The sequence below is a fragment of the Molothrus aeneus genome, chromosome 7 (genome assembly GCF_037042795.1).
Source record: "Molothrus aeneus isolate 106 chromosome 7, BPBGC_Maene_1.0, whole genome shotgun sequence".
Classification (NCBI taxonomy): Eukaryota; Metazoa; Chordata; class Aves; order Passeriformes; family Icteridae; genus Molothrus; species Molothrus aeneus.
Genome location: NC_089652.1, coordinates 27,089,189 through 27,110,069, shown reverse-complemented (window position 1 = coordinate 27,110,069; position 20,881 = coordinate 27,089,189). Strand labels below are relative to the sequence as shown.

At 45.2% G+C, this 20,881-nt stretch overlaps 1 protein-coding gene across 1 annotated transcript in view; it reads right to left on the bottom strand.

Moving 5' to 3' along the window:
- GLI2 (GLI family zinc finger 2) overlaps nucleotides 1-20,881 on the bottom strand; it is a 136,542-nt gene that overhangs the window by 29,765 nt on the left and 85,896 nt on the right. The window contains exons 3-4 of the mRNA XM_066553486.1: nucleotides 6,872-7,074; nucleotides 4,996-5,187 (exon numbers count right to left, since the gene is read on the bottom strand). Coding sequence (XP_066409583.1) covers nucleotides 4,996-5,187; nucleotides 6,872-7,074 — 395 coding nt within the window. The remainder of the gene's footprint in view (nucleotides 1-4,995; nucleotides 5,188-6,871; nucleotides 7,075-20,881) is intronic.

The window sequence follows — 20,881 nt, the reverse complement described above, 5'->3', positions numbered from 1 at the left end:
CATCAGGCACGCAGTGGGAGCTCCTTCAAGGCTCCTCCAGGATAAGGAAATTTCAGGCAACCCTTTACAGACAAATATGTTTCTATGCTCACAACAGCACAGGATCATCAGGGGTATCTGCTCCCTAACAGACAAGCCTGTAAGGCACATGGGCTGCAGATGGCTTACACCCTGCCTGCCCCCCTCCCGCCTCACTGAAACCTGGCCAGAGCCACTGCTTCCCCTCCATCCCCTGGCCAAGCCCCAGGATAAATACTGTGTTATCAAAATGGTCCCCCTTCCTCACCATTCACAAAACTCCATCCAAAGTGTAAAGAAATATCTCCCCCCACTCCCATCATCAAATTAAAACCAAGGGCCCCATAAAAACACAGGATGGTCCCATAACTGATAAGCGGCAATAAACTACAAACGCTCTTTGTGTAACCAGTTCCTTAGTTCCCTCTCTCCTTCTGCAGAGGCAACACACCTCTTTTTCAGTCTGCAGCAGATGCTGGACATTTGTTCTGGCACCAGACACTGCCCTGGGACCCTTCTTTCTTCTCTCCATAGGCCGATCAACTTTGCAGTTCAAGGAATACTAATGCTTCCCTCAAATCTGAGCTGAAAGACAAGACTGCATTCTTCTACTCCCAATCCACAAGGTAACTGTTTAGTCGACCCAACTTGCATATGTAAATTGAATTCTTTAGAAACCAGAGTGCAGCAGGATTCCAGACACAGCACTTATGGGGTGCTCTGGGACTTTTTCTCTCTTCTGCACATATTTTTCTGGGGAGGAAAACAGCACTGCTGGCTAGAAATGGGTGGGAAATTGTTTCCCATTCTCTGAACCTTTTCTGAGATTTCAGCAAGTTTCCATTCTGTGCTGGGACAAAGAAAACAACAACAAAAAAGAATAGGTCTTTGAGAGTTTTTAAGGAAGCGACTACAGGGCGCGCCGTCTGCCCAGAGTAGCCAACAGCTGGCTTGGTTGGGAAGTCATCTGTGATCCAGCACATCCAGTCTGCAAACCAGGGTTGCTGCCCCTCCAGCCCCAGGGGAAGCACTTCCTTCCTAGGTCCCCATGAGGCTTGGCTCTCTGCTTTTGTCCTGATGGAGCAGTTGCTCCACAGTTGCTCTCTCCTGCTGGAGACAGTCCTGAGCTCACCTCTCCCAGCCACATGCCTGCAGACTGCAGTCACAACCCAACTGCACTGCCAGCCCTGCTCCTTACCCTGCTGGCTATTAAATAATTTCCTTCAAGGAGAAAGGCTCCAGCAACACTGACTGAAAGAGGCTGGTGAAGCTGAATCACTGTTTGATTTGGGGAAATAAAGTCCTGCTTTGTGATTTGCCCACATTCCAGGCAAGTGTGCCAGCTGCTGGCCTGCTGGCCATGCTGCACTGAACAAAGCCTTTACCACTTAAACTGCTGATTGTGAATCAAGACATTTGTGACACCATTTGTGGCACCAGGCAGCAAAACACAGGGTAGGGAACCCCCCCTCTAGCTCCAGAACTGGACAAAATGGACAGCACTGCTGGATCATCCCTGCTATTGGCAACTGTTGCAGAAACACATCTATACAGCCTTCCTGACGTGAGGGACTACCTTGGACCTAACTTATACTCGAGATGTTTTTTCCCATTCCCTTACTCAGCATGCACAACCCAATCACACTCTAAAAGCTCTGCAAAGTAATGGACCTAAAGATGATCTCTAATTTCCACCCTGGCATTATTCCAAAGATCTGGATCTTGCTCCTAAAGCTGCCACTACTCCACTCACTGGTCTCCTTTTTCTTTGTGGTCTCCAGTGATGAAATGGCTTTGCTTGTGCAGCACTTTGAGATCTGCTGGTGTACAGGTCTATAACAGTAGCAGCATCAAGTCAGTGTGGATGGACTCCTCTTGAGAGAAAATGTCTCCTCCTGAAGGGCTGAGGGTAGTCACAGGAAGCCCTGTGCCTAGGGAAAAAAGCAGCTGGAAGTACTCAACATGAAAGTGGTAGCCATCTCCAGGGTCATTCTGTTTCCCACCAGTCTTTCCTGCCTCAGGGATGCTCTTGCACAACCACTCCATCACCTGGAATAATCCACCATGTAGCACTTCTTTTAAAAAAGAAATGCAAAAGATTGCTTTGGTCTGGTGAATAGAACCTGTAGATAGAGTCTCAAATGTATCCCATCAGCAATGCTGTGACATTGGAAAGTGATTAACTTTTGATTTGAAAGTATAAGCTTTCCAGAAAATGGGATTAAGCCAGGATTCAAATTCGAGTCTTGGATTTTGAGTCCCTGTTTGGATGAGGAAATGGAACAGGAGAAGCAACTGAATGGTTGTTTAGTCTCCACTGGGACTGGCCTGAACACCACAGCAATCTTGTATGTAAAACTTAAATCTGGTCACTGTTTTAACTTCTAGCTGTACACTGAAAACCCAGCAGAGATGCAGCTCTGGGCAGCCCAGCGCAGCCACCATGTGAACACTCAGCAGACCTGGCACAGGGTTGGCACCAACAAACTCCAGCTGACATTCATATCCTATTACTTTTCCTGACCTTAGACATCTGATGGAGTCAAAAACTCTGAGAAAAAACATGAAGGCACTGAGAAATTCTCTGAGAAATGCAATTACAGGAACCAGAAAGGTGTAGGTATGTGTCTGTGGAAGAACCCCCATAGCCAGTGTCCACAGCTCCCATGGACCAACCTGCAGATGTTTGGAAGTGATGTGACACTGAATAGGCCAGATTTAATATATGCTTATCTCCTGCTTTTCCTTTTGCAGGTGCCAGTGTTATCACAGATAAATAATGGTGCTGCATGTGGTTTAACAAGAGCTACCTGCATTTTCAGCAAACAAATTCTTGTAAAGTTTCTATGTTCCCGGCTGGGAAGAAAAGGGCTCTCTGAATGACAGATGCAGCGAGGTGGTGACTCACTGGGGGTTTATGCATGCTACTGATATTCTCGTCTCAGAAAAACACCATAAGAGGATGCTTTATTAAATTATCTGTTCAACTATTTACTTAGGCCCTGCTGATTTAAATTTTTGAAATAACTTTCTAAAAAGAGAAGGAGACACTGTCCCCTCATCAAGCATTTCAGAGCCATCCATTTTACTCTCGGCTTTAATAATGTACAATTCTCTCTTTTCTCTGGGTGATGGATAAACCCAGGCACATGGACTGGTACTGGACTGGTGCTCCTTTACACATTCTTAAAAAGCAGTGCCACATTCTCATAATGTTTGAAAGTTTCCATCTCACACAGAACCCACGTGAAGGCCCAGAAAAGGCTTTCCAGTTAATCACCAACAAAGCTTTTCCAAAAGATCATAATAAATTCTTGGTGAGGCCTGGCTCTGCAGTGAATCATGGTTATGAACTTGGCTGCAGGAAACTGAGACCTTTGATACATGATTCACCGTAGAGCTGTTTTCAGAAGAAGGCAAACAATATGAGAGTCTTCTGCCAAGGGGAGTATCTCAGTACCTCAGATAAAGACTGATCTTCAGCAAACCAGAGGATGAGCATCTCGGTGTGCTGGGAGCCAGCCTGTACCACCATGAAAACAGTTGTGTTTGCTTCCCTCACTGGTTGTTTATCTGGCACTTCAGTGAGGCACTGCTGGTCAGAGATGGACTAATAAGGAGGCAAGGAGGAAGGAGTCTTGTTCATGAGCCCAAGGAGAACTTGGCAGGGCTCGTTTGCACCCATCTGCTATAACCACAGGCATTAACCCTTGGGAGAGAATACAGAGCAGTCTTACTGACCAGCTGCTTTGCAGCAGTGAAGCCTGAGATATATTTTGGGTGTTAGAGGGCAGGATAGTACCAAGGAGCTTGTGCTCTCTCTGACTGGGATCCAGGTTCCAAATTAATCTAGGTACTGGCAGCACAAAATGACTGTTCAGGTAAAACTTCCACAGCAGCCACAGATGAGAAACTGTTTTTCCATTAGAAGTATCTGTAAACTCCCATCACTGAAAAGCCAGAACAGCTTTTATCATTCTAAACCAGTCACTTTATGAAGCAGAAAGACCACAAAGTCTTTCATCTTAAAAGCTCAACAACAGAAACTTTGAAGCGGTAATGAAATGATGCAGATCTCCACTCCAAAAATTGTAATGGTCCACAGGCAAATCCAAAGACATCCCAGGAAACAGACGCTGAATCTGAAAGTTGAGCTGAGATTTCTCCTTCTTGCAGCAGAAATAATCCTCAAACTGCCCTCTGTAATATCTGTACAACTCAGCTCTTGCAAGATGTAGCATGAAGTGAAAGGAAAGACATTTCTAACAGCTCTAAAAATCATTTGGACCTCATATATGCTTCTAGACAGACTCTTCCCAGGGCAGCAATCAGGCCACAGGGGTGACTCAGCACTACAGTGCCTAACATGACTATTTCTTCTTCATGTAGCAAGGAGATAGTTTTCTGAGTTTATAACACACAATGCTATCACAAATACCACATTCCTGCTTTTTTAAATTTCCTTGCTCAAAATACTATTTTATTCTTTCCACTGTGTCTCCCCGTTCAGATATTTTCTCTCCTTGTGGACCTGAGAGGTCCTAACCAAGATGAGATGTCCACTGTGCCTAGCACAGCTTTGCATGCATATGGCCCAACTTCAACCCAGACACCAAGCAGGCAAAACACACGGTGGGATGGGGAGCTAGAGATGCAGCTTGTCCCCAGGCACGCTCCGGTCACCCATGGTCAATGCAGCAGGACAGCAGCAATGCCCAGCTTACTGGACCAGCCCATCTCCTACCCATGCTGCAGCCATGCTATCCTCCCTAAGAGAGCAGGGTGTACCTATTTTAGTTTACGTATATTTTATATCTATGGAAGGAGGTGACCTTTTAAGCCAAAAATTATAGTGCGGCACCCGAAGGTTCCAGCAGGGCAGAGTGACCACATTCAGCAACCTCCACCTGGAGGGCAGTCTCATCCATCTAACCCAAAATTTCAGCCATGCCAGGAAAAACCCAAGCTGCTACTCACCATCGACAGGGCTGAGGTAATCGTGGAGGTGGGCTGTGCTGGCTGCTCCCCCGCCCTGCATGAGGAGGTCCCCATAGGGGTTTGGGTGGCCGGCCATCAGCGTCATTTGGTGGTAGTAGTCAGCAGGGCTGGCTCCCGGTGGTGGCGGGGGCAGCCCGAAGAGGCCTCGTTCCTTCAGATGCTCATGAGCCACTGTTGGAGCCGTGGGCGAGGAGAGAAACATGGGGAGAAGGTTCCCAGTGCAGTGTTAGACCCTGGAGCTGGCGCTGGCGGCCCCGGCTCCCCCCGCGCCCCCCGGCAGCCCCAGCCGCACGGCTCCGCGCGTGACGTGCGCTTGGGCGTGCTTCTGTGGACAAAGGAGACCAGGCTGGGGCCTCTGCATTCCTCCATTTCCGCAAATTTATAAACAATCTCTCGTTCCCCCTTCTAATAATCCTCCCATTTGGACGTGGCCAGCACCCCTGGGAGGCGGGGAGAGGGCCCAGGCTGCCGACAGCAGTAACCCTGTCAGCATTAACATCCCTGCCTATTAGGAAGGAAAGACAAATGCAGCCCAGTTCCCGATAGCAGCGTGAGGAAATTAAAGCCAAGGTCTAATGCATAGAACTAGGTTTAGTGTCTGGCAGCATAAAACCATTTTGGCTGCCAAAGCCAATTACAATCACTTTCTCCCAGCTGTAATTTTTCAAACCTGCCTCCCCACCCGCTTGCCCCATTAACTTATTTACCACCACCTTAAATAAGGGGGAAAAAAAAAAAAGAAAAAAAAGGAGGAAAAGAAAAGCAACCCAAAACGCAATGCCTTTCTTCCACAGCAAACAATGAAACTGGTTTTGGAAGGAGAGGACAGGGCAGAACACACACAAACACACACAAGCCATCAGACTCTCTCTGGCGGGTGCCTGAGAGTTTGAATGACGTTTCAAGGGGAGGGAAGAAGAAGACATATGCATGTCCCCATCACTATAGTGATGTTGTTTTAGCTATACAAGACAGTTTTATGCTGCCAGACACTAATCCAGGGGCCTTGTTGCTCTCTGGTGCACTTTGCTTTGCAGTGCTGAAGGGCTGCTGCCCCAGCAGCAGCTTGGGAGCCGAGGGATGTTGGGATTCACTGGGCATGCAGAGACCAGGTCCCCAGCTATTCCCTGGGCACTGAGCCAGCCACCTGCAACTGTGTAATGAAGCTCTTCTGACGAAGTAAGGCATGACTTACACCTTGCCAAGTGAAAGCAGTGTTGTGCATTTTCCCCTTTCCCTCTTGGATGTCTTTGTCCCCAGCTCCCCAGCATGGGGTCTGATAGGGCTCAGAGAACATGATCACCTCTGCCTGCACCCAGCACCAACTCCCCACACATCCTTGCCTTCCCTGAGGGTTGCTGCAGAGCAGCTCAGGAGTAAGGAGGAAGAAAGTATGGCCCCTCGCCTTCACTCAGCAGCCACGCTGACCCCAGACACAAAGCCAACAGGGGATAACCCAGCTGGCCTTGTCTCCTCTGTAACATCAGTCTCAGCCAGGCCAGGCAGACAGAACAACTGTGACCCTCTCTGGGGAAAGCTGGGTCCCAGAGACATAAGAACAGGGAAGCTCCTAAGAGAGAAAGAGAGCTCTGCAGAAAGGAACGTACTTTAAGCAAAATATTTATAATATGATCCAGCAGTAATAGCTATTCTCACGCTCTGCTTTCTCAGTGTGATGATGCAAAACAAATGTGTAGTTAAAGGGGGAAAAAAAAACGAACAAAAAGAAAAAGAGACAGCTCTCCCACTTCAGAGAGCAGCTGTGGAGTCTTTGCAGATGTAAATCCCCGGGTTTTAGGGAATTTCAGTCCTGGTGAGCTACAAAATTGCTGCAGTACCAGTAGCAGTGTCTTACCGTCGGCAGGGCTGAGGCCCCTGGCAGCAGAGATGACGGAGAGCGTGGGGCTGCTGTGCACAGAGCGGAGGTAGTGCTCCATGTGGGGTGCCACGTAGGGGTGAGGGGGGCTGAAGGGAGACTCGCTGGGCCCGGCAGGGTGTGGAGACAGGCGGATGAGGGAGATGTCAGAGATGACAGGGCTGCCGCTCAGAGGAGGAGGCCTGGGAAGGAAAACAGAGACATGCTGTCACTCACAGCCACCCAGAGCAGGCACAACTGCTTGCCACCCCTCTCTGTCCTGCCCCACCACCTTCGCCCACAAGAGAGGAGTTCAAGCACATCGTGGGACAATCCTCTCTTCTTGGCATACAGAGTCTGAAGTTCCCAAGTTTCCTGTGGACATGCACCAGTACTGCACTAAATATGTATTTGTGCAAGGTGGCTCACCCCAACTGGGCTGCTGTGGAAAGGGGCATGAGCTGCTTTAGGCAGTGCCTGCACATAGAGGAGGCATGGAACACACTCTGCCCTAGAGATCCCACCCCATCTCCTTGCACAGTGAGGCTGGCCACACAACGATATTTGAGGCAAACCTGGGGTGTGCAAGCCCCTTGCTGCCCCTGGATATCCAGATGTTTAGTCCTGGCATGTGCAGAAAGCCCTAGACAGGGCAGTCTGTGCAAGGATGGAAATGCGGCAAGGAGAACTTATGTGATGTTGGGCTGTGCTTTGCTCAGCCCAGCATGCATGGCTTGGCTTGTGCTGGTGCAGCAGCCCCACCTCCTGCGTCCATCATGGCCAGCACAAACCTCCTTGACAGGTCGGTGGTACGGTTCAGAGGGCAAAAGTTCATGAGAGGTTTTACTGCATGCTTTCTGGGGGCCGCCTCTCTCAAATCCCTCAGATCTTCCCCAGGCCAAGTGCTACCTGAGAATAAAGTCAGTAAATACTGAGAGATTCAGCAGGTAACAAAAAAATGTCACATGCATGCTTTAGTGCTTAAGCAGTTTTTTTGAAGGGTGAACAAGGATGGAAGAGAAAGTCTGCAGACTTCTCCCAGACACGTGCCCTACTGTACCCTCCTGCCTCTTAGACAAACCACAGAGGGTGCAAAGGAGAAAAAGTTACACACCCTGACCTGAAAAGCAAAAAATCTGACCTAGACACCAAAGGCGGCAGAGCTGTCATTAGGCAAAACAAAAGAGAAAAATCTGCTTTGTATTAGCTCTCTCTGTACTCACAGACTGCTGGAAGCAGAGCTGGTGTTGACATACAGGTCACAGCAGGGACAGCATTTGTCCCTGACTGGGTGCTCTGGCAAAGCTGAGGGAGATGGATGTGCACCCAATGGGGCTGCACCCTGAGCAGAGAAGACAACAGGGATTTGGAGGTCAGGGATCTGGGATGTGGGCTGATCTAAGGGAGGGTATTACAAAGGCCCTCCACTAAGACTATCCAAATATGCCATTAGTGAGTTCATCTAAGATTTGTCTCTCCATGCACAGACAACCACAAACATGATGGTCTGAGCAGTTTCAACATGCCACCAGCACCTCAGGATCTCAGTCCCACCCTGTCTTATCAACAATTCAGGTGCATTTTAATTTATTTGTAATACTTGCATATCAACAAAACCACACAGAAATGTAATATAAGCTTTGCAGACTTATTCAGCAATTTAACAAGCATGTTTGTCTTTGTTTGATCTTCTATGTGTTTCTCTGTCTTTCTGATAAATTAGTAAACCTTGTGGCTTTTTGAACACTTTCTGCTGATGGGTAGTAAATTAAATGCCTTCTGAAATATTTATAGTTCAAAGTACTTTCCTGTAGCAATGCACTCTGTGGCTCAGTGGTGTGAAATACCAGAGAGTGAAAACCTGTCACACATAAAGGCTTTGTTAAGATGCACAGCCACCAAAACAGGTGGCTCATCAGACCCAGGCCGGGGTTTTGCCAGAGAAACACCCACCAGCATCGACCCTGTTTTCTTTCATGACACTGAAAGACGAACTGATGATGGCATGGCTATTTCAGACCTCATAACCTCCCCACCTGTGTTGCCATGGCCTTCCATTACCAAAATTATGGGGTGACCAAAGTCACTCCCCGGTGCCTCTCGCCATGACGTCAGCTGCGGCGGTGGCGAGCTCAGGAAGCTGCACCGAGGCCGCTGGGGCTGGTTTCTGTCGAGGCTGCTAATAAAGGCATCCGAGCACGGAGCCGACCAATTTATTTCTACCGGGGAGGAGGGAGAAGTGAATCAAAGTCTCTGTTCCAGATTTAGTTTCAATTCATTTCTAATAATCTCCACCGCCTCATCTGGAAAAAATGAAACAGGATTAAAAAAAATGATGTCATTAAGAAAACATCTGACTAATTTTTCTTCTGACGAAGACTTAATATAAGTGAGGGGCGATGTAAATTAAAAGCAGCCCCAATCTTCCCTGGGCCACAGAGCCTGCCTTAATACATAAGCCATGAAAGAGGTTTTCTTACATATACAATAAGTTCCCTCTTTCATCAGTACTCACAGCTTCTCCCAAAAGGGTTGTGAACTTCTTTGATGCAGTCCTGGAACTATGTATTACCAGGTTTACGAGCCTTTGGAGCCTCTGCTGATCAAACTGTGAGGCCGACATCTAAAATGCGTATAACAATATGAAGGGTTTGCTGTTCATTTTCTCTGTGCTAAATTAGGCAGAAATGCTGAAGTCCCTCAGAATAGGAAAACTCCACCCTCAACAAAGAGGTAACACTGGGAAAAAGATCAAGAATTTCCCCAAAATGCATGCAGCTGGAAACGCAGCTGGTGTTTGAGCATGAGGTTGGCCCTGTGCACAAAGACTGGGCTGGAGAGTAGGCAGCTCCTTATGGCTCTGCTTAAAGCCTGTCCTTGCTGACTGGTCCATCTGCGGACTAGGACAGCCATACTCCCATCAAGATCTGGCTCCTGTGAGCCCTCCCAGGCAGAGATCACCGCTCACCATTGTACATCTACAATTCTAGCAAAACAACATCCCATAGTGCAGCATGTTGCAAAATGATGTGGCTTCCAGGAGCTGCCTCCCAGGAACAACTCACACAGCCAGGGGCATCCTCTGCTCCTAACTCCCCAAAGGTTTGATTTTTTCCCCACTTTTTTCCCAACTGCATTGTTTCTTATCTCATCCCACACTGAGCCATCGCATTGGCACTAAACTACACAGTGAGAGGCAGCTGTATCCTCACAGGTCTGCTCCTTGCAGAGGAGACCATCACATCCTGATCTTTAGAGGCAGTGGATGAGAGATGAAGCAGTGCAGGGGCAAGGCAGCTCTGTCCCCACATCCAGCTCACATCCAGGGCGTGCAGGGCTCTCCATGCCCATACCCCAGACCCTGCAGTGGGACATCCTTCAGCTTGGTGTGGTGAACCAGCCCATGCAGTGAAACCATGGTGCCAGAGCTGTGTTCTTCAGCCTGTCCATACCTCTGCTAGCCACATTGCTCCCCATTTCTTTCCTGGATCCCACAGACAGCATGAGGAAAACACCTCACCACCTGAGGGAGAGCTCCTGGCTTTGCTGAACAAAATACTGTAAAAATGTTGCTGTCTGCAGTGGGATGAGGGATTTCACCTGACCACATATATATCTGGAGAAAGTGGGATTCTGGTTTTCAAATAGGCTAAGGGAATTGGGTGCCCAAACACCATTAAATTTAATGTGAGCGAGGGGCCTGTTTTCCCTGTGGCTCCAGCAAGAAGCCCAGGCTCTATAATTAATGCTCAGGATTTGCAGAGCAATTTGCATCTCTGACGAAGCACGTGAGCCTGGATTCATTTCCTCCCCCACCCAGGAGAGGCTTTTCCTTTGCTGCTCTTTAACAAAGGGAGACATCACCTGATGCCACCTAAGAGCTGTAGGGCCTCATGGTGGTGCTGGGGTCATACAAGCTACTAAAGGCTTTACAGAGCAGTCTTTACCAGTGCAGTGGATGACCCCTATGGGAGAGCAGAAATCCTGGCACAATTTACCAGTCTTCAGCCACCTGCAGAGCAGAACTGTGGGGCAGTGGTAACACTTGACAGCAGAGAAACACAATCAGTGAAAGGTGAGATACCAGCATCTGAGACATGATACACACTGCCTGTGGGACACTGGGAGACTTTTGGTGGTTTCCCAGGAGCTGGTCACTCTGTAACTGTCCTTCACTGGGGAAAAGAGATCTGCTTAGTTTTCTTGCCTCTTGGGTTTTGCTGAAAGGAGTGACAGCTCATCTGAAGCTCTGCAGTCTCATCCCAAAGTCTGGGGGAAGGAGCTGCAGTTTCCTTTGAAAACCAAGGCAAGGAAACCTCAGCCCATGGTTTTCAGTGAGGCAGAGCACCATTCTCCTTTGTGTGCCTTGGAGCCTGGCAGGTGCTTGTCTTTGATGCTGCTGCTGGATGCAATGCTGAGAAAGAAGCCTTGTGGTCCCATAGCAGAGGAGCAGCATCCTCTGTGAGGAATTGGGCTGGGCTCCTGGGAAGGCAAAACCTCAGGAACTGGCAAAACCAGTGTTGGTGGCTATGAAAAGGGCCTTGGGGTGACTTTTTCCTGCTCTCCCTCAGTGGACACGCATCAGCAATCCCAAAATCTTGCGTGACAGAGATGAGGCAACATCTTGCCACTGCTGTGAGCCTGCATCCTCTGCAAGGGGCACTCAGCAATGAATGTAACAGTTAAAGAAGTTGCACATTTCTGAAATAATCTCCATCAGTTAAATAAACCCCAGAAAAATGTGGACAATTACCAAGCACTAATGGTCCATGACTAGTCTAAATTAATACTTATGTGACAAATAAATTCATTCTGCAGAAAACAAAGGGCTGAATACTTTTCCATATGCTTAATGGAATATGGACACTTGAAGGCAATTGTTTTGCTCTACAATAAAGAAATGCATAGCTGCTAAACAGACATAGAGGCAAGTAACAGAACTACTCATGGGGAGGGGTATCATACTCTGGTAAAGTTTTGCTATTTAAAAAAAAGCTTTTAAAGCTGACAATCATTTTTAAACCCCACTTTTAAACCCCAAAACTTCCTTTTGTTTCACTTTACATAAAACTTCCTAGCCTGTTTTTCCAAGTGCTGTGTACCCAGAACACCACTTTTGTCTGAAGGAGACGGAGGAAAGCCATACAGACGACTGAAAAATGGACTGCTCTCATGGCAGAGACTGTATGGATGGGATGCCAAAGCTGTATTCAACAGGAAACCTAAAATGCCCCAGGATTCATGCTAAATGCTTCAGTCTAAACAGTTCTCACCAGCCCCTCAGCTTCACCTCTGTTTATTTCTGATTTAAAGTCCCTTACAACAGGAAGGGCGAGAGGTCGCAACAGTTGTGCGGTACCCTGAGGATCAAACCCCGCGAGGTCCCTCAAAACAAGGTAACTTCCAGAGGTCAAACCTGGGCCACGACTATCAAATTCACATGGCATTTGATCATTCACACAGATTTCCCTCCCTGCCGTGTTTTCAGCTCGGAGAGCAGAGGATGTGCTGCAGGAGCGGCACAGAGCTGCCTCGCAGCCGCCTCTCCCCGCAGCCGCTCCAGGGATCGCCGGTAATGAGGCGATGGGGAATCGCTCGCTCTTCCCAGCTCTCTCAGCACTGCAACAAGTTGATAATTACCCAGTAAAGTGACCTGATGATCTAATATAAGACTATCAACTTGGAGAGCCGGCCTCTGTGTCCCTCTACAAAGAGATCGAGATGGGGACTCCAGAGACATCACTGCTATCTCCCAGCCCCCGCTCCATCGGAATGCACAAGTAATATTTTTTTCCCCTGTATCTTCTCAGCTCTAAAATAAGGTTAATTTTTTTTTTCATGCTCACAAAGAGGAATATACAGAAAATCAGAGCTACCATGGCTAATTCAGCAGTTAATGCTCTTACTTATAAGATGTTATAGGGATTGTGAATCTGAACAAAAATTGTTACAGCTTTTCTGCAGAAATTTAATGGGTATGTGTTTCATGTAGTTCGTATTTTCTCTTTTCCCCTCAAACATGTCTTTGAGCAAAAAAGGAAGCATAAAAGTAATAATAATAAAAGGTTTATAACAATAAAATATTGATTTTAAAAGATATTTTTATCAACAACGGTAAGTTCCCATTAGATGGGTTTATGGAAGGAATTGGTAAATTCAGCATTGCAACGAGACTGTATGGCAAAACCAGATGCTTTTTAAAAAGATGGGCTTTAAGTGCACAGCAAGGTTTGGAGTTTTAATAGTAGGAAATAGCCATTTCTCCCACAGTAGAAATTAAAGAGGGGAATCCAATGACTGGTGCTGCAGATGTCAGATCAGATAACTGTGGTAATTCCATTGGGCCTTAACAGATAAAAAACTCTGACTATGACATCTCTTATTTGTGAATTTGTGGTTTGGGCAGCACTTTGAGAAGGATTTAGGTAGACACTATGAAAATCCCACTCCACGTCCACTGGCAATGGTAGTTGTCATGCCTTCTGTCTAATCGTGTACTACTGAAATCAAAGAAAACTCTGCAACCAATGGGAAGAGCAACAAGAACAGGTCTCCAACACAACTTCTATGATTTTCATCTACACAGTATCATAATACAAGGCAGGTACAATTTCTTTGTATGATTATTTTTTCCATGCCTTAGACTTAATGCTACTTCCAGCATGTGAGTAATTTAAAATACTTGTTCCAGGTAAGAAAAATAATTTTTTGTTACAAAAGTAGAAAAAAACAGTGGCAAACATCTTTCATTTTTCCTTTTGAAGGATTATTCCATATTCAAACATACCTGACTTCAATCCTATACCTAAAATATCTAAATCCAAGAACAAATCAAACAACCTATTTGATTTCACCTGATATGCATTATTTTTTAATAATGAAATCAAAACTGTTTTGGTTTAGAGCTTGAAACCTTTTTTCATCTAAGTTCCCCCATAAGTTAACAACGATTTTAAGGTCACAGGTTGTTGGCAGCCTCAGTGGGGACAGGGGCAACTTTTGGAGAGAGCAAAGTTGGGAGCCTGAGCACAGGGATTGGTTCTCAGATTAAAAACTCTCCTGACCACATATGGTTTCTCATTGCATTTGTGCTGCATTTATCACAACAAGGGTCTAGTATTGGCTGACATTTGTGCTCACAACTGCAACACAACAACAATAACAATATTTGCTTTTAAAATGGAAGAAAACCGCAAATTTTTATAAGTAAGGTTGCCCTCCATTATACAACACACAAAGAAGCAAGACATCAAAGATAGAAATTAGGGTTGATATGGGACCTTCAAACCCAAATCAAATTAGTGTCTTAGGGAGAGATCTTTGATTTAAGCTTAATAGTGGTGATTTTTTCTCGGATTGTTTTATACTTAATCAGCCACACAACCCACTGTGCAGACATATGTTCCAAAAGCACATCAAAGCAAGTAAACATTCTGTTTCAGATCCTAATATCCTTTTTTTAATCTAATTATCTTACTTACATGATCTTTTAATTTAAGTTCTGAAAGCCCACCTTTTTACACAAGTTTTCCTTTAGGAATGAAGGTAGAAGGATGACCACCTCAGTTCCTGTGAGATACTTACCAAAAAAACTGCACAACGAATAAATCAAAGCACAGCAGATGAGGCTCTAAGATAGTTTCTTGAGAGATTAATGATGAAAGCCTTCAGAGAAGAAGCGTATTTTAAGAAGGGAAACTTCAAGGAAGGTAGCTGAGGGGGAGAGAAGGAAGAAAAGTGAGAGAAAAGGCATGAAGCAAAGCATGGATAGAAGTGTAGGAGCCAGTGAAAGGAAGCAAACCTAAGGAGCTGTGGAAACCTGGAGGCATGTGAGCTTCAGGTTGAAACCACCATGCATGAGAACTTGATTCCAGTAGCCACAAATTTTGAGAGTTAAGGTGTCAAAACGCTGCAGGGTCAGGGCTGGGAGGGGATGAAGACTGAGCAGTGGCATGGCTGATTGAAGGAGCAAGGTGGGAATTGGTGGGGAAAAAGATGGGAGAAGTGTGGAGGCAGACCAGATCCTGATGGCAGAGCTGAGGGAGATCTGAGAGGAACCAACACTGGTGTGGGGATGTGGGAAATGGGTGTCAGAGATGTGTCAGATGTGACACAGCCATTTCTCTGCATCTCATTGTTTTCCCTTGGGACACATGTTGAGGATATTAGCACTTTCAAGTGAATACTTTGCTTGTAGCTGTGAAGAAACTGGGCTTGGGAAAACAAATGGAAGTGCATGTTTGTGGGGAAGAAATCTGAGTTTTTGAATCCCTGCCCAGTGTCTTCCTCCTATGCTACTTTTGGGTGGAGGCTTCTCTCCCTTAAAAGGTTATAACATTCAAGTGCTACGGAAGGGTTTAGCATTTAAAAGACAATTCCTATACTACTTTGGAAAACTCTGTTTCCATGTTATGCCAGCACTAACCCATTGAGGAGAGAGAAAGACAGTGGCAGCAACACCACAGCAACAGGGCTCATGGAAGAGTCAGACAACCCACAAAAAATGCTTATTCATTCATTACACTTTAAATCTGCCTTGGCTCCATACCTGTCATATCCCAGAAAAGCAAAAAAAGACCATTCCTCTTCATCATGACTGTAATACAATCAACTGGCTGCAGCATTACTCTAACCAACGTTAACTAACAGAGTCTGTGTCTGACATCTATAATTTCATGTTAACAAATTAGGTAAGACTCCTGCATTTCCTGGTACCTTGAATACCGAAGAAGCTCATAACTTTTCTTTATATGCAGAATGTCAGGGAAAGGGCAAACAATGTTATGCCAGAAGACCATAGCCAAATCACTTGGTTGGAATGTGCTGTAAATCACGGGGTGAATGGAAAATGAATCTTTGTTCCAGGACAACGACTTCCAGCATTAATGTTTCTGCTAATATGCTCCTTTTCTGTTGGGAATGTCCTATTCCCATAATCCAAGGTCCTATAACTTAAAACCTATAGCTAAACAAGACACTAAGGAAGGAAAACGTACATCCAATTAATTACAAAACTCTGAAATATCCTGCTTCTCTTTACTAAAGTACAGGAGAAAACCATTGGTGTTCAAGCCTTAGAGAAATGACACACTTGACCTAAGCAGCAGTAAGCTGCTGTAACTAACTGGAAGTAACCAAACCTCATAGTTTACAAAGGGGAATATAACAAAATGGGAACAGGTACAGCACAGATCTCTACAGAGCCTTTCCAGACACAGCAGACAGAGGAGCTCTGTCAGTACATAAAGGTGATTGTGATAGCTGTGCAGAAATACATCTCTCACACACACAGACACATGCCAGGCATTCTGCTGGTGTGCTGTGTGTCTACCTGCCTCTGGTGCATCACATCACAAAGGAGTAAAGAGACATGCCTTCCCATAATAACAAAGCTTTTGGTTGGGGCTCCCTGGGTTTTCTGCAGGAATTAATTTTACTGGCATTTGACACATTTTAAACAGCAACAGTACTCACAGTAACCTCCAAAGGGAAATATTCCTGAACAATATATAATAAATACATTGATTTCTAATAATAACCATCTGCCCTAAATCTTTTTGCTGACAGGTTTAGTTGGACCAAAGGCCCTTTTCACATCTACTTCATGACAGTTCCCATCACTACATAAAGACTTTGAAGTGCCCTAACGTGCAGTAAAATGCGAGATAACCTACCAAACTGTCAATATTTCTTCACGTCTAAAAGGAAATGCTAATGGCACTCAAAGAGCTCAAGATGTAATGTAAGATCTGATCCAGCAGACTGGCTGATCTAACCAGCCTTTGCTTTGCAACGAGGATGCTGAAAAGCAAGCAATTACATGGTGAAGAGCAGAACTAGGTAAAAGTTTTTCACTGATATGACTGTAGGGAATAAACCCTTTTTATTCCAAACAAGCTTTTCTCTTGAAGTATCTGGAGTTTTCTGCACAAAATAAGAGAATTAACAATAAATCAGCACTTCAACATTTATTTCTTCTTTTTAGCTTATCACTTTTTTTTCCATTTCTATTTGCTTTTTTAACATTAGAAAGAAAATGAACATGAATGAGACATAAATGGTTTTTTAAAATCTGGACAGCATTCCACTAGGGTTTAATTTTTCATAAGGAAAAGCTGAGCACAAAAAATTCCAAGAAAGCAGAGTCTCTCCAATTGCAACAAAACTAATTTGTTGCAACAAACAACTGGCATTTCTCTACCAGCTCTAGCCTGCAATGTAAGACTGAGAAAGGCTCTATGGCGGGAGAAAGTAAAAGCAATAAACAGAAGTCCAGCCCTGTGGTAAAACCCCAGCTCTGCTCACTGCACTGTACAACTTGAACATACTTCAAAGGAGCCAGGATGCTTCCCCTGCCCCCCAAATCATCATCTCATGGCAAAAAAAACATGAGGTGTTTCATATCTCATCTGCCATGTAACCACCCAAAGAACCTTCCTTGCAAAACTCATTTGCTCCCAGATCCATTGGTGTCGTTGACTACAGCTGCCCTCTTATTCTTTTGGTTTTTCAGCGGTGTAGGAAAATATAACACATTTATCAGGGAAGGAATAGGGATCTGATGGTCCCCAGCTGTTTACTGCTGAAAGTTTACATTAGTGCTTTTCAACCTGTGGTTTGCAAAACCCTTGGGAAACACTAAAAACTCCTTTAGGGGCTGTGAAAGACAGCAAAAAATCTCTGCAAATCTCTTGTTATTCGGGCCAAATTCATGATACTATGCTTAACAACTCTGCTAGAAATTTTTTAGGAAGGCCACAAACTGTAATAGCTTGAAAACCCCTCACTGACCCTATGCTTCCCAAAATCAGTAAAAATTACATACAAAACATTCTTAGAGTAATCCTTGATGACTGCACCAATCCATCCTACACCCACCAACATCAGCTGGTGCAGGAGCAGGCACATGTGATTTAGGGAGCTTTGCTGTGCTGGTGCAGAGGTAACCCCATCTCCTGTGTCTGCTGTGTACCTACAGCAATACCTCCTTCCCAACACCATGCAAAGGGAGACCTGTGGGCCTCATCTTTGATTCTCTTATCTCATGCAGCTATTCCTTATGCAGACACATTTCTGTATACAAATCCCATTATACTTGACCCTCAGTTCACCCTGTTTCCATTACAACGCTGTAGACTCAACCAGACTTGCTCCAGTGCCAACTCTGTGCTGTCATTCCTTGCGCAGAGTGGTAATAAAGAAATCACTGTTTTAAGCTGACAAAGAACAGATTTCTTACTAAGTAAACACTGATGTTTTGGTAGGGAAATTAAGTTATAAAATTGTGTCTACAAAGGAAGACCATACAGATGGAGTTTGTTAAGAGACAGCAATACAGTCAACAGTGGTTAATTCGATTGCCTGCTACTTATCAGATTTTTTTTAAAAAAAGGCTTATCCAGCTTTTGTAAATGCAAATGCAGAAGAGCATTTCAAAGAGCCGTTGTCATTGCAGCTGGAGAATGATGTACACATGCACATGGTCTATCCAGGCCAAAGAACCCAGCCCTGCATATCTGCTGTGGTTGTGTTGGTGCCCAGCGGGTCTGGTGCTCACCAACCTGCCAGGAGAGGGGGCCTGGGCACAGACAGCTCCTCACCATGCCACCACCCACCAGTGTGGCTTCTGTCCTTAGGGCTGTGCCATGGCCTCCCTTCTCCTGGCCACTGCTCTCACCTGCCTCTCTGCCTGCATGGGGCCTCCCATCAATATTAGACACCCCAGATCTTCCTTCACCTCAGGTTAAAACTGGGCACTAAGCTCAGCTGGGTAGAAGCAGCAAGTTCAGTACCTCCAGTCCTCAGTTGACCCTTAAGTTACGCCAACCTGACCTCAAATGTAACATCTAATTCCCAAAAGCACCAGGTTGGTGCCAAGTAGCTGAAACTGATTCTCTCCTAAATGCTCCAATGGCAGAGGCACAGCCACTCTTTATGCTCCCCCTTCCAGGGAACTGCAGCTGGGTTTGGGGTGCTGCCTGAAAAACAGGAGGGTTTTTGCAGCATCAGCGCTGGCAAAGGCCCCCAGACATCCTCCTCACACTAACAGTTCTGGTGCCTCCTGTACTGCTGATCCAGGGGCAGAAACAGAAAGGATCTTCATCACTCCACAACCTCAAAAATCACCCTTCCTGCATCTCACCAAAAACCAGTGCACGTGGCATTAGGTGGTGAGAGGGATGAGACCCCCAGCCCTGTTTGTGCACACTCAAACGCTGCAGAGCTGAGGAAGAGATGGCTGCATGGGCAAGTGCAGGCGCTCAACTCACAGGTTACAGCCACTGCTTTCCACAACAGCAGCCCAGCTCTGTCTGAGAGGGTCACCTAGCTACTCTGAACACAACCTCACTGCCGTGGGGACAGTTTAAAATGACCCTCCACCAGTTGTGTAGGGGTTCTTTGGAACATTTTATCAAGAAAGATAGAAAACATGATTTATTTTTTGCATAGGCTAAAGTTCACTGTGGGATTCAGCGTGTAGCATGATGTAAAGTCTCAGGCAAGCCAAAAGGTGTTAACATTGTGTGCCCTTTAAATGAAGCAATTAGTCAGTAAAACGAGATGTGCTTAGGTTGGAACTATGTAAATACACTCATTTTATTAATATAAGGCAAAAATCTAAAAAATATATATTGCTGGGCAATTAAGTCACCAAGTATTGGTTCTATTTAAAATTCAAGAGAAGGGATATTAAACATACTCCAATTTTAATGAAAACATTTGCATCAGTTTTAATAATTCAGCACAAAATGTTATTTAAACATTTCTCTCTGGTTTTGGAAAAGGCAAACACAGGGCCATTGTACTGTGGTCTAGAAATGAGAAATCAGAACTGCTCAGGTGCAGTGGATTTCTTTACCCACTTTAGACAACTCAGTGGCAGACAAACCAAGCCTGGCAATCAAAGCTATGCTGAAATCCCAATTGTGAGGTTTTCCATGTGGTAGAAGCTTTTGAAAGTCCCATCAGTCATCTTTTTGCACCATCAAGTATCACTTGCAGCCCAAGTTGGTTTCAGTGGGGTATAAGCTCTTACATACCTTCATTGTAGGAAAAGGCTGTAGACAGGATTTTGATAAGAAATTCTCCTATCTTGCAGTTTAGTTTTAAAATAGAACTTTGCATGTTTTGGGTTTTTTTATTTACTTGAATCAGCTGATTGATTTGTTTAAATAAGCAAAGGATGTAACAGGTGAAACTAATGTTGATTTAAAAAATATTTTATTGTTTAAATAATCGAAAGTATTAGTAGAAACCAAGGAAATTCAAGTATCTGGATCTGAACTGCCAATATTCACAATTCTATTTGTGCATGTCACATCACAGTACAGGAAGGCTGCTCATAATCTAATGGCAATATAATTACTCTTACCCAGCATGCAGTACATGTTTAGCATTCATGAAAACCATAAGGATTAATACAACCATTCACACCTACTACAAAAGCCAATGGAATAAAAGGTACAAGAATGCACAGACCATGTTCTAAGGTCAGTCATAGAGTATCTGAGGGACAGAGCAAGTGCAGGAAGTTACAAGGACCTATTGGTAGGAGATAAACCTTTAATTACAAATTCCCACGTGAAAGGTCTCACATTCTCCTGTTCAGTGAATGAGGCCAAAAGTTTGACAAGTCAAAAATTAATAACAAATGCAGCTTGTGGTACTGTAGACATGGATTTTTACAGGCATATTTGTCAAGCTCTTGTAACACCTCCCAAGAAGCCAGATTGCTGGGCTGCATGTCCACCTTCTACCTTCAGCCTTCAAGAACAGCTTCTAAAAGTCTACAATTTCATTTTAATCAAAGTTTTCCTCCAGGACACCACTGGCTCTTTCAATTGAATCTCAAATGTGATTGGGGAGTGCAGACCATGGTGTACTGTAGGCCAGGAGATTACTTTCAGCCCAGCTTTCACCCAGTGAGGATGGTAACAGGAGGAGGAGACTAGACTGAGACCTTACACTGCTAAGCAAGGAAGACACCACACACACCCTATGTGCACACAC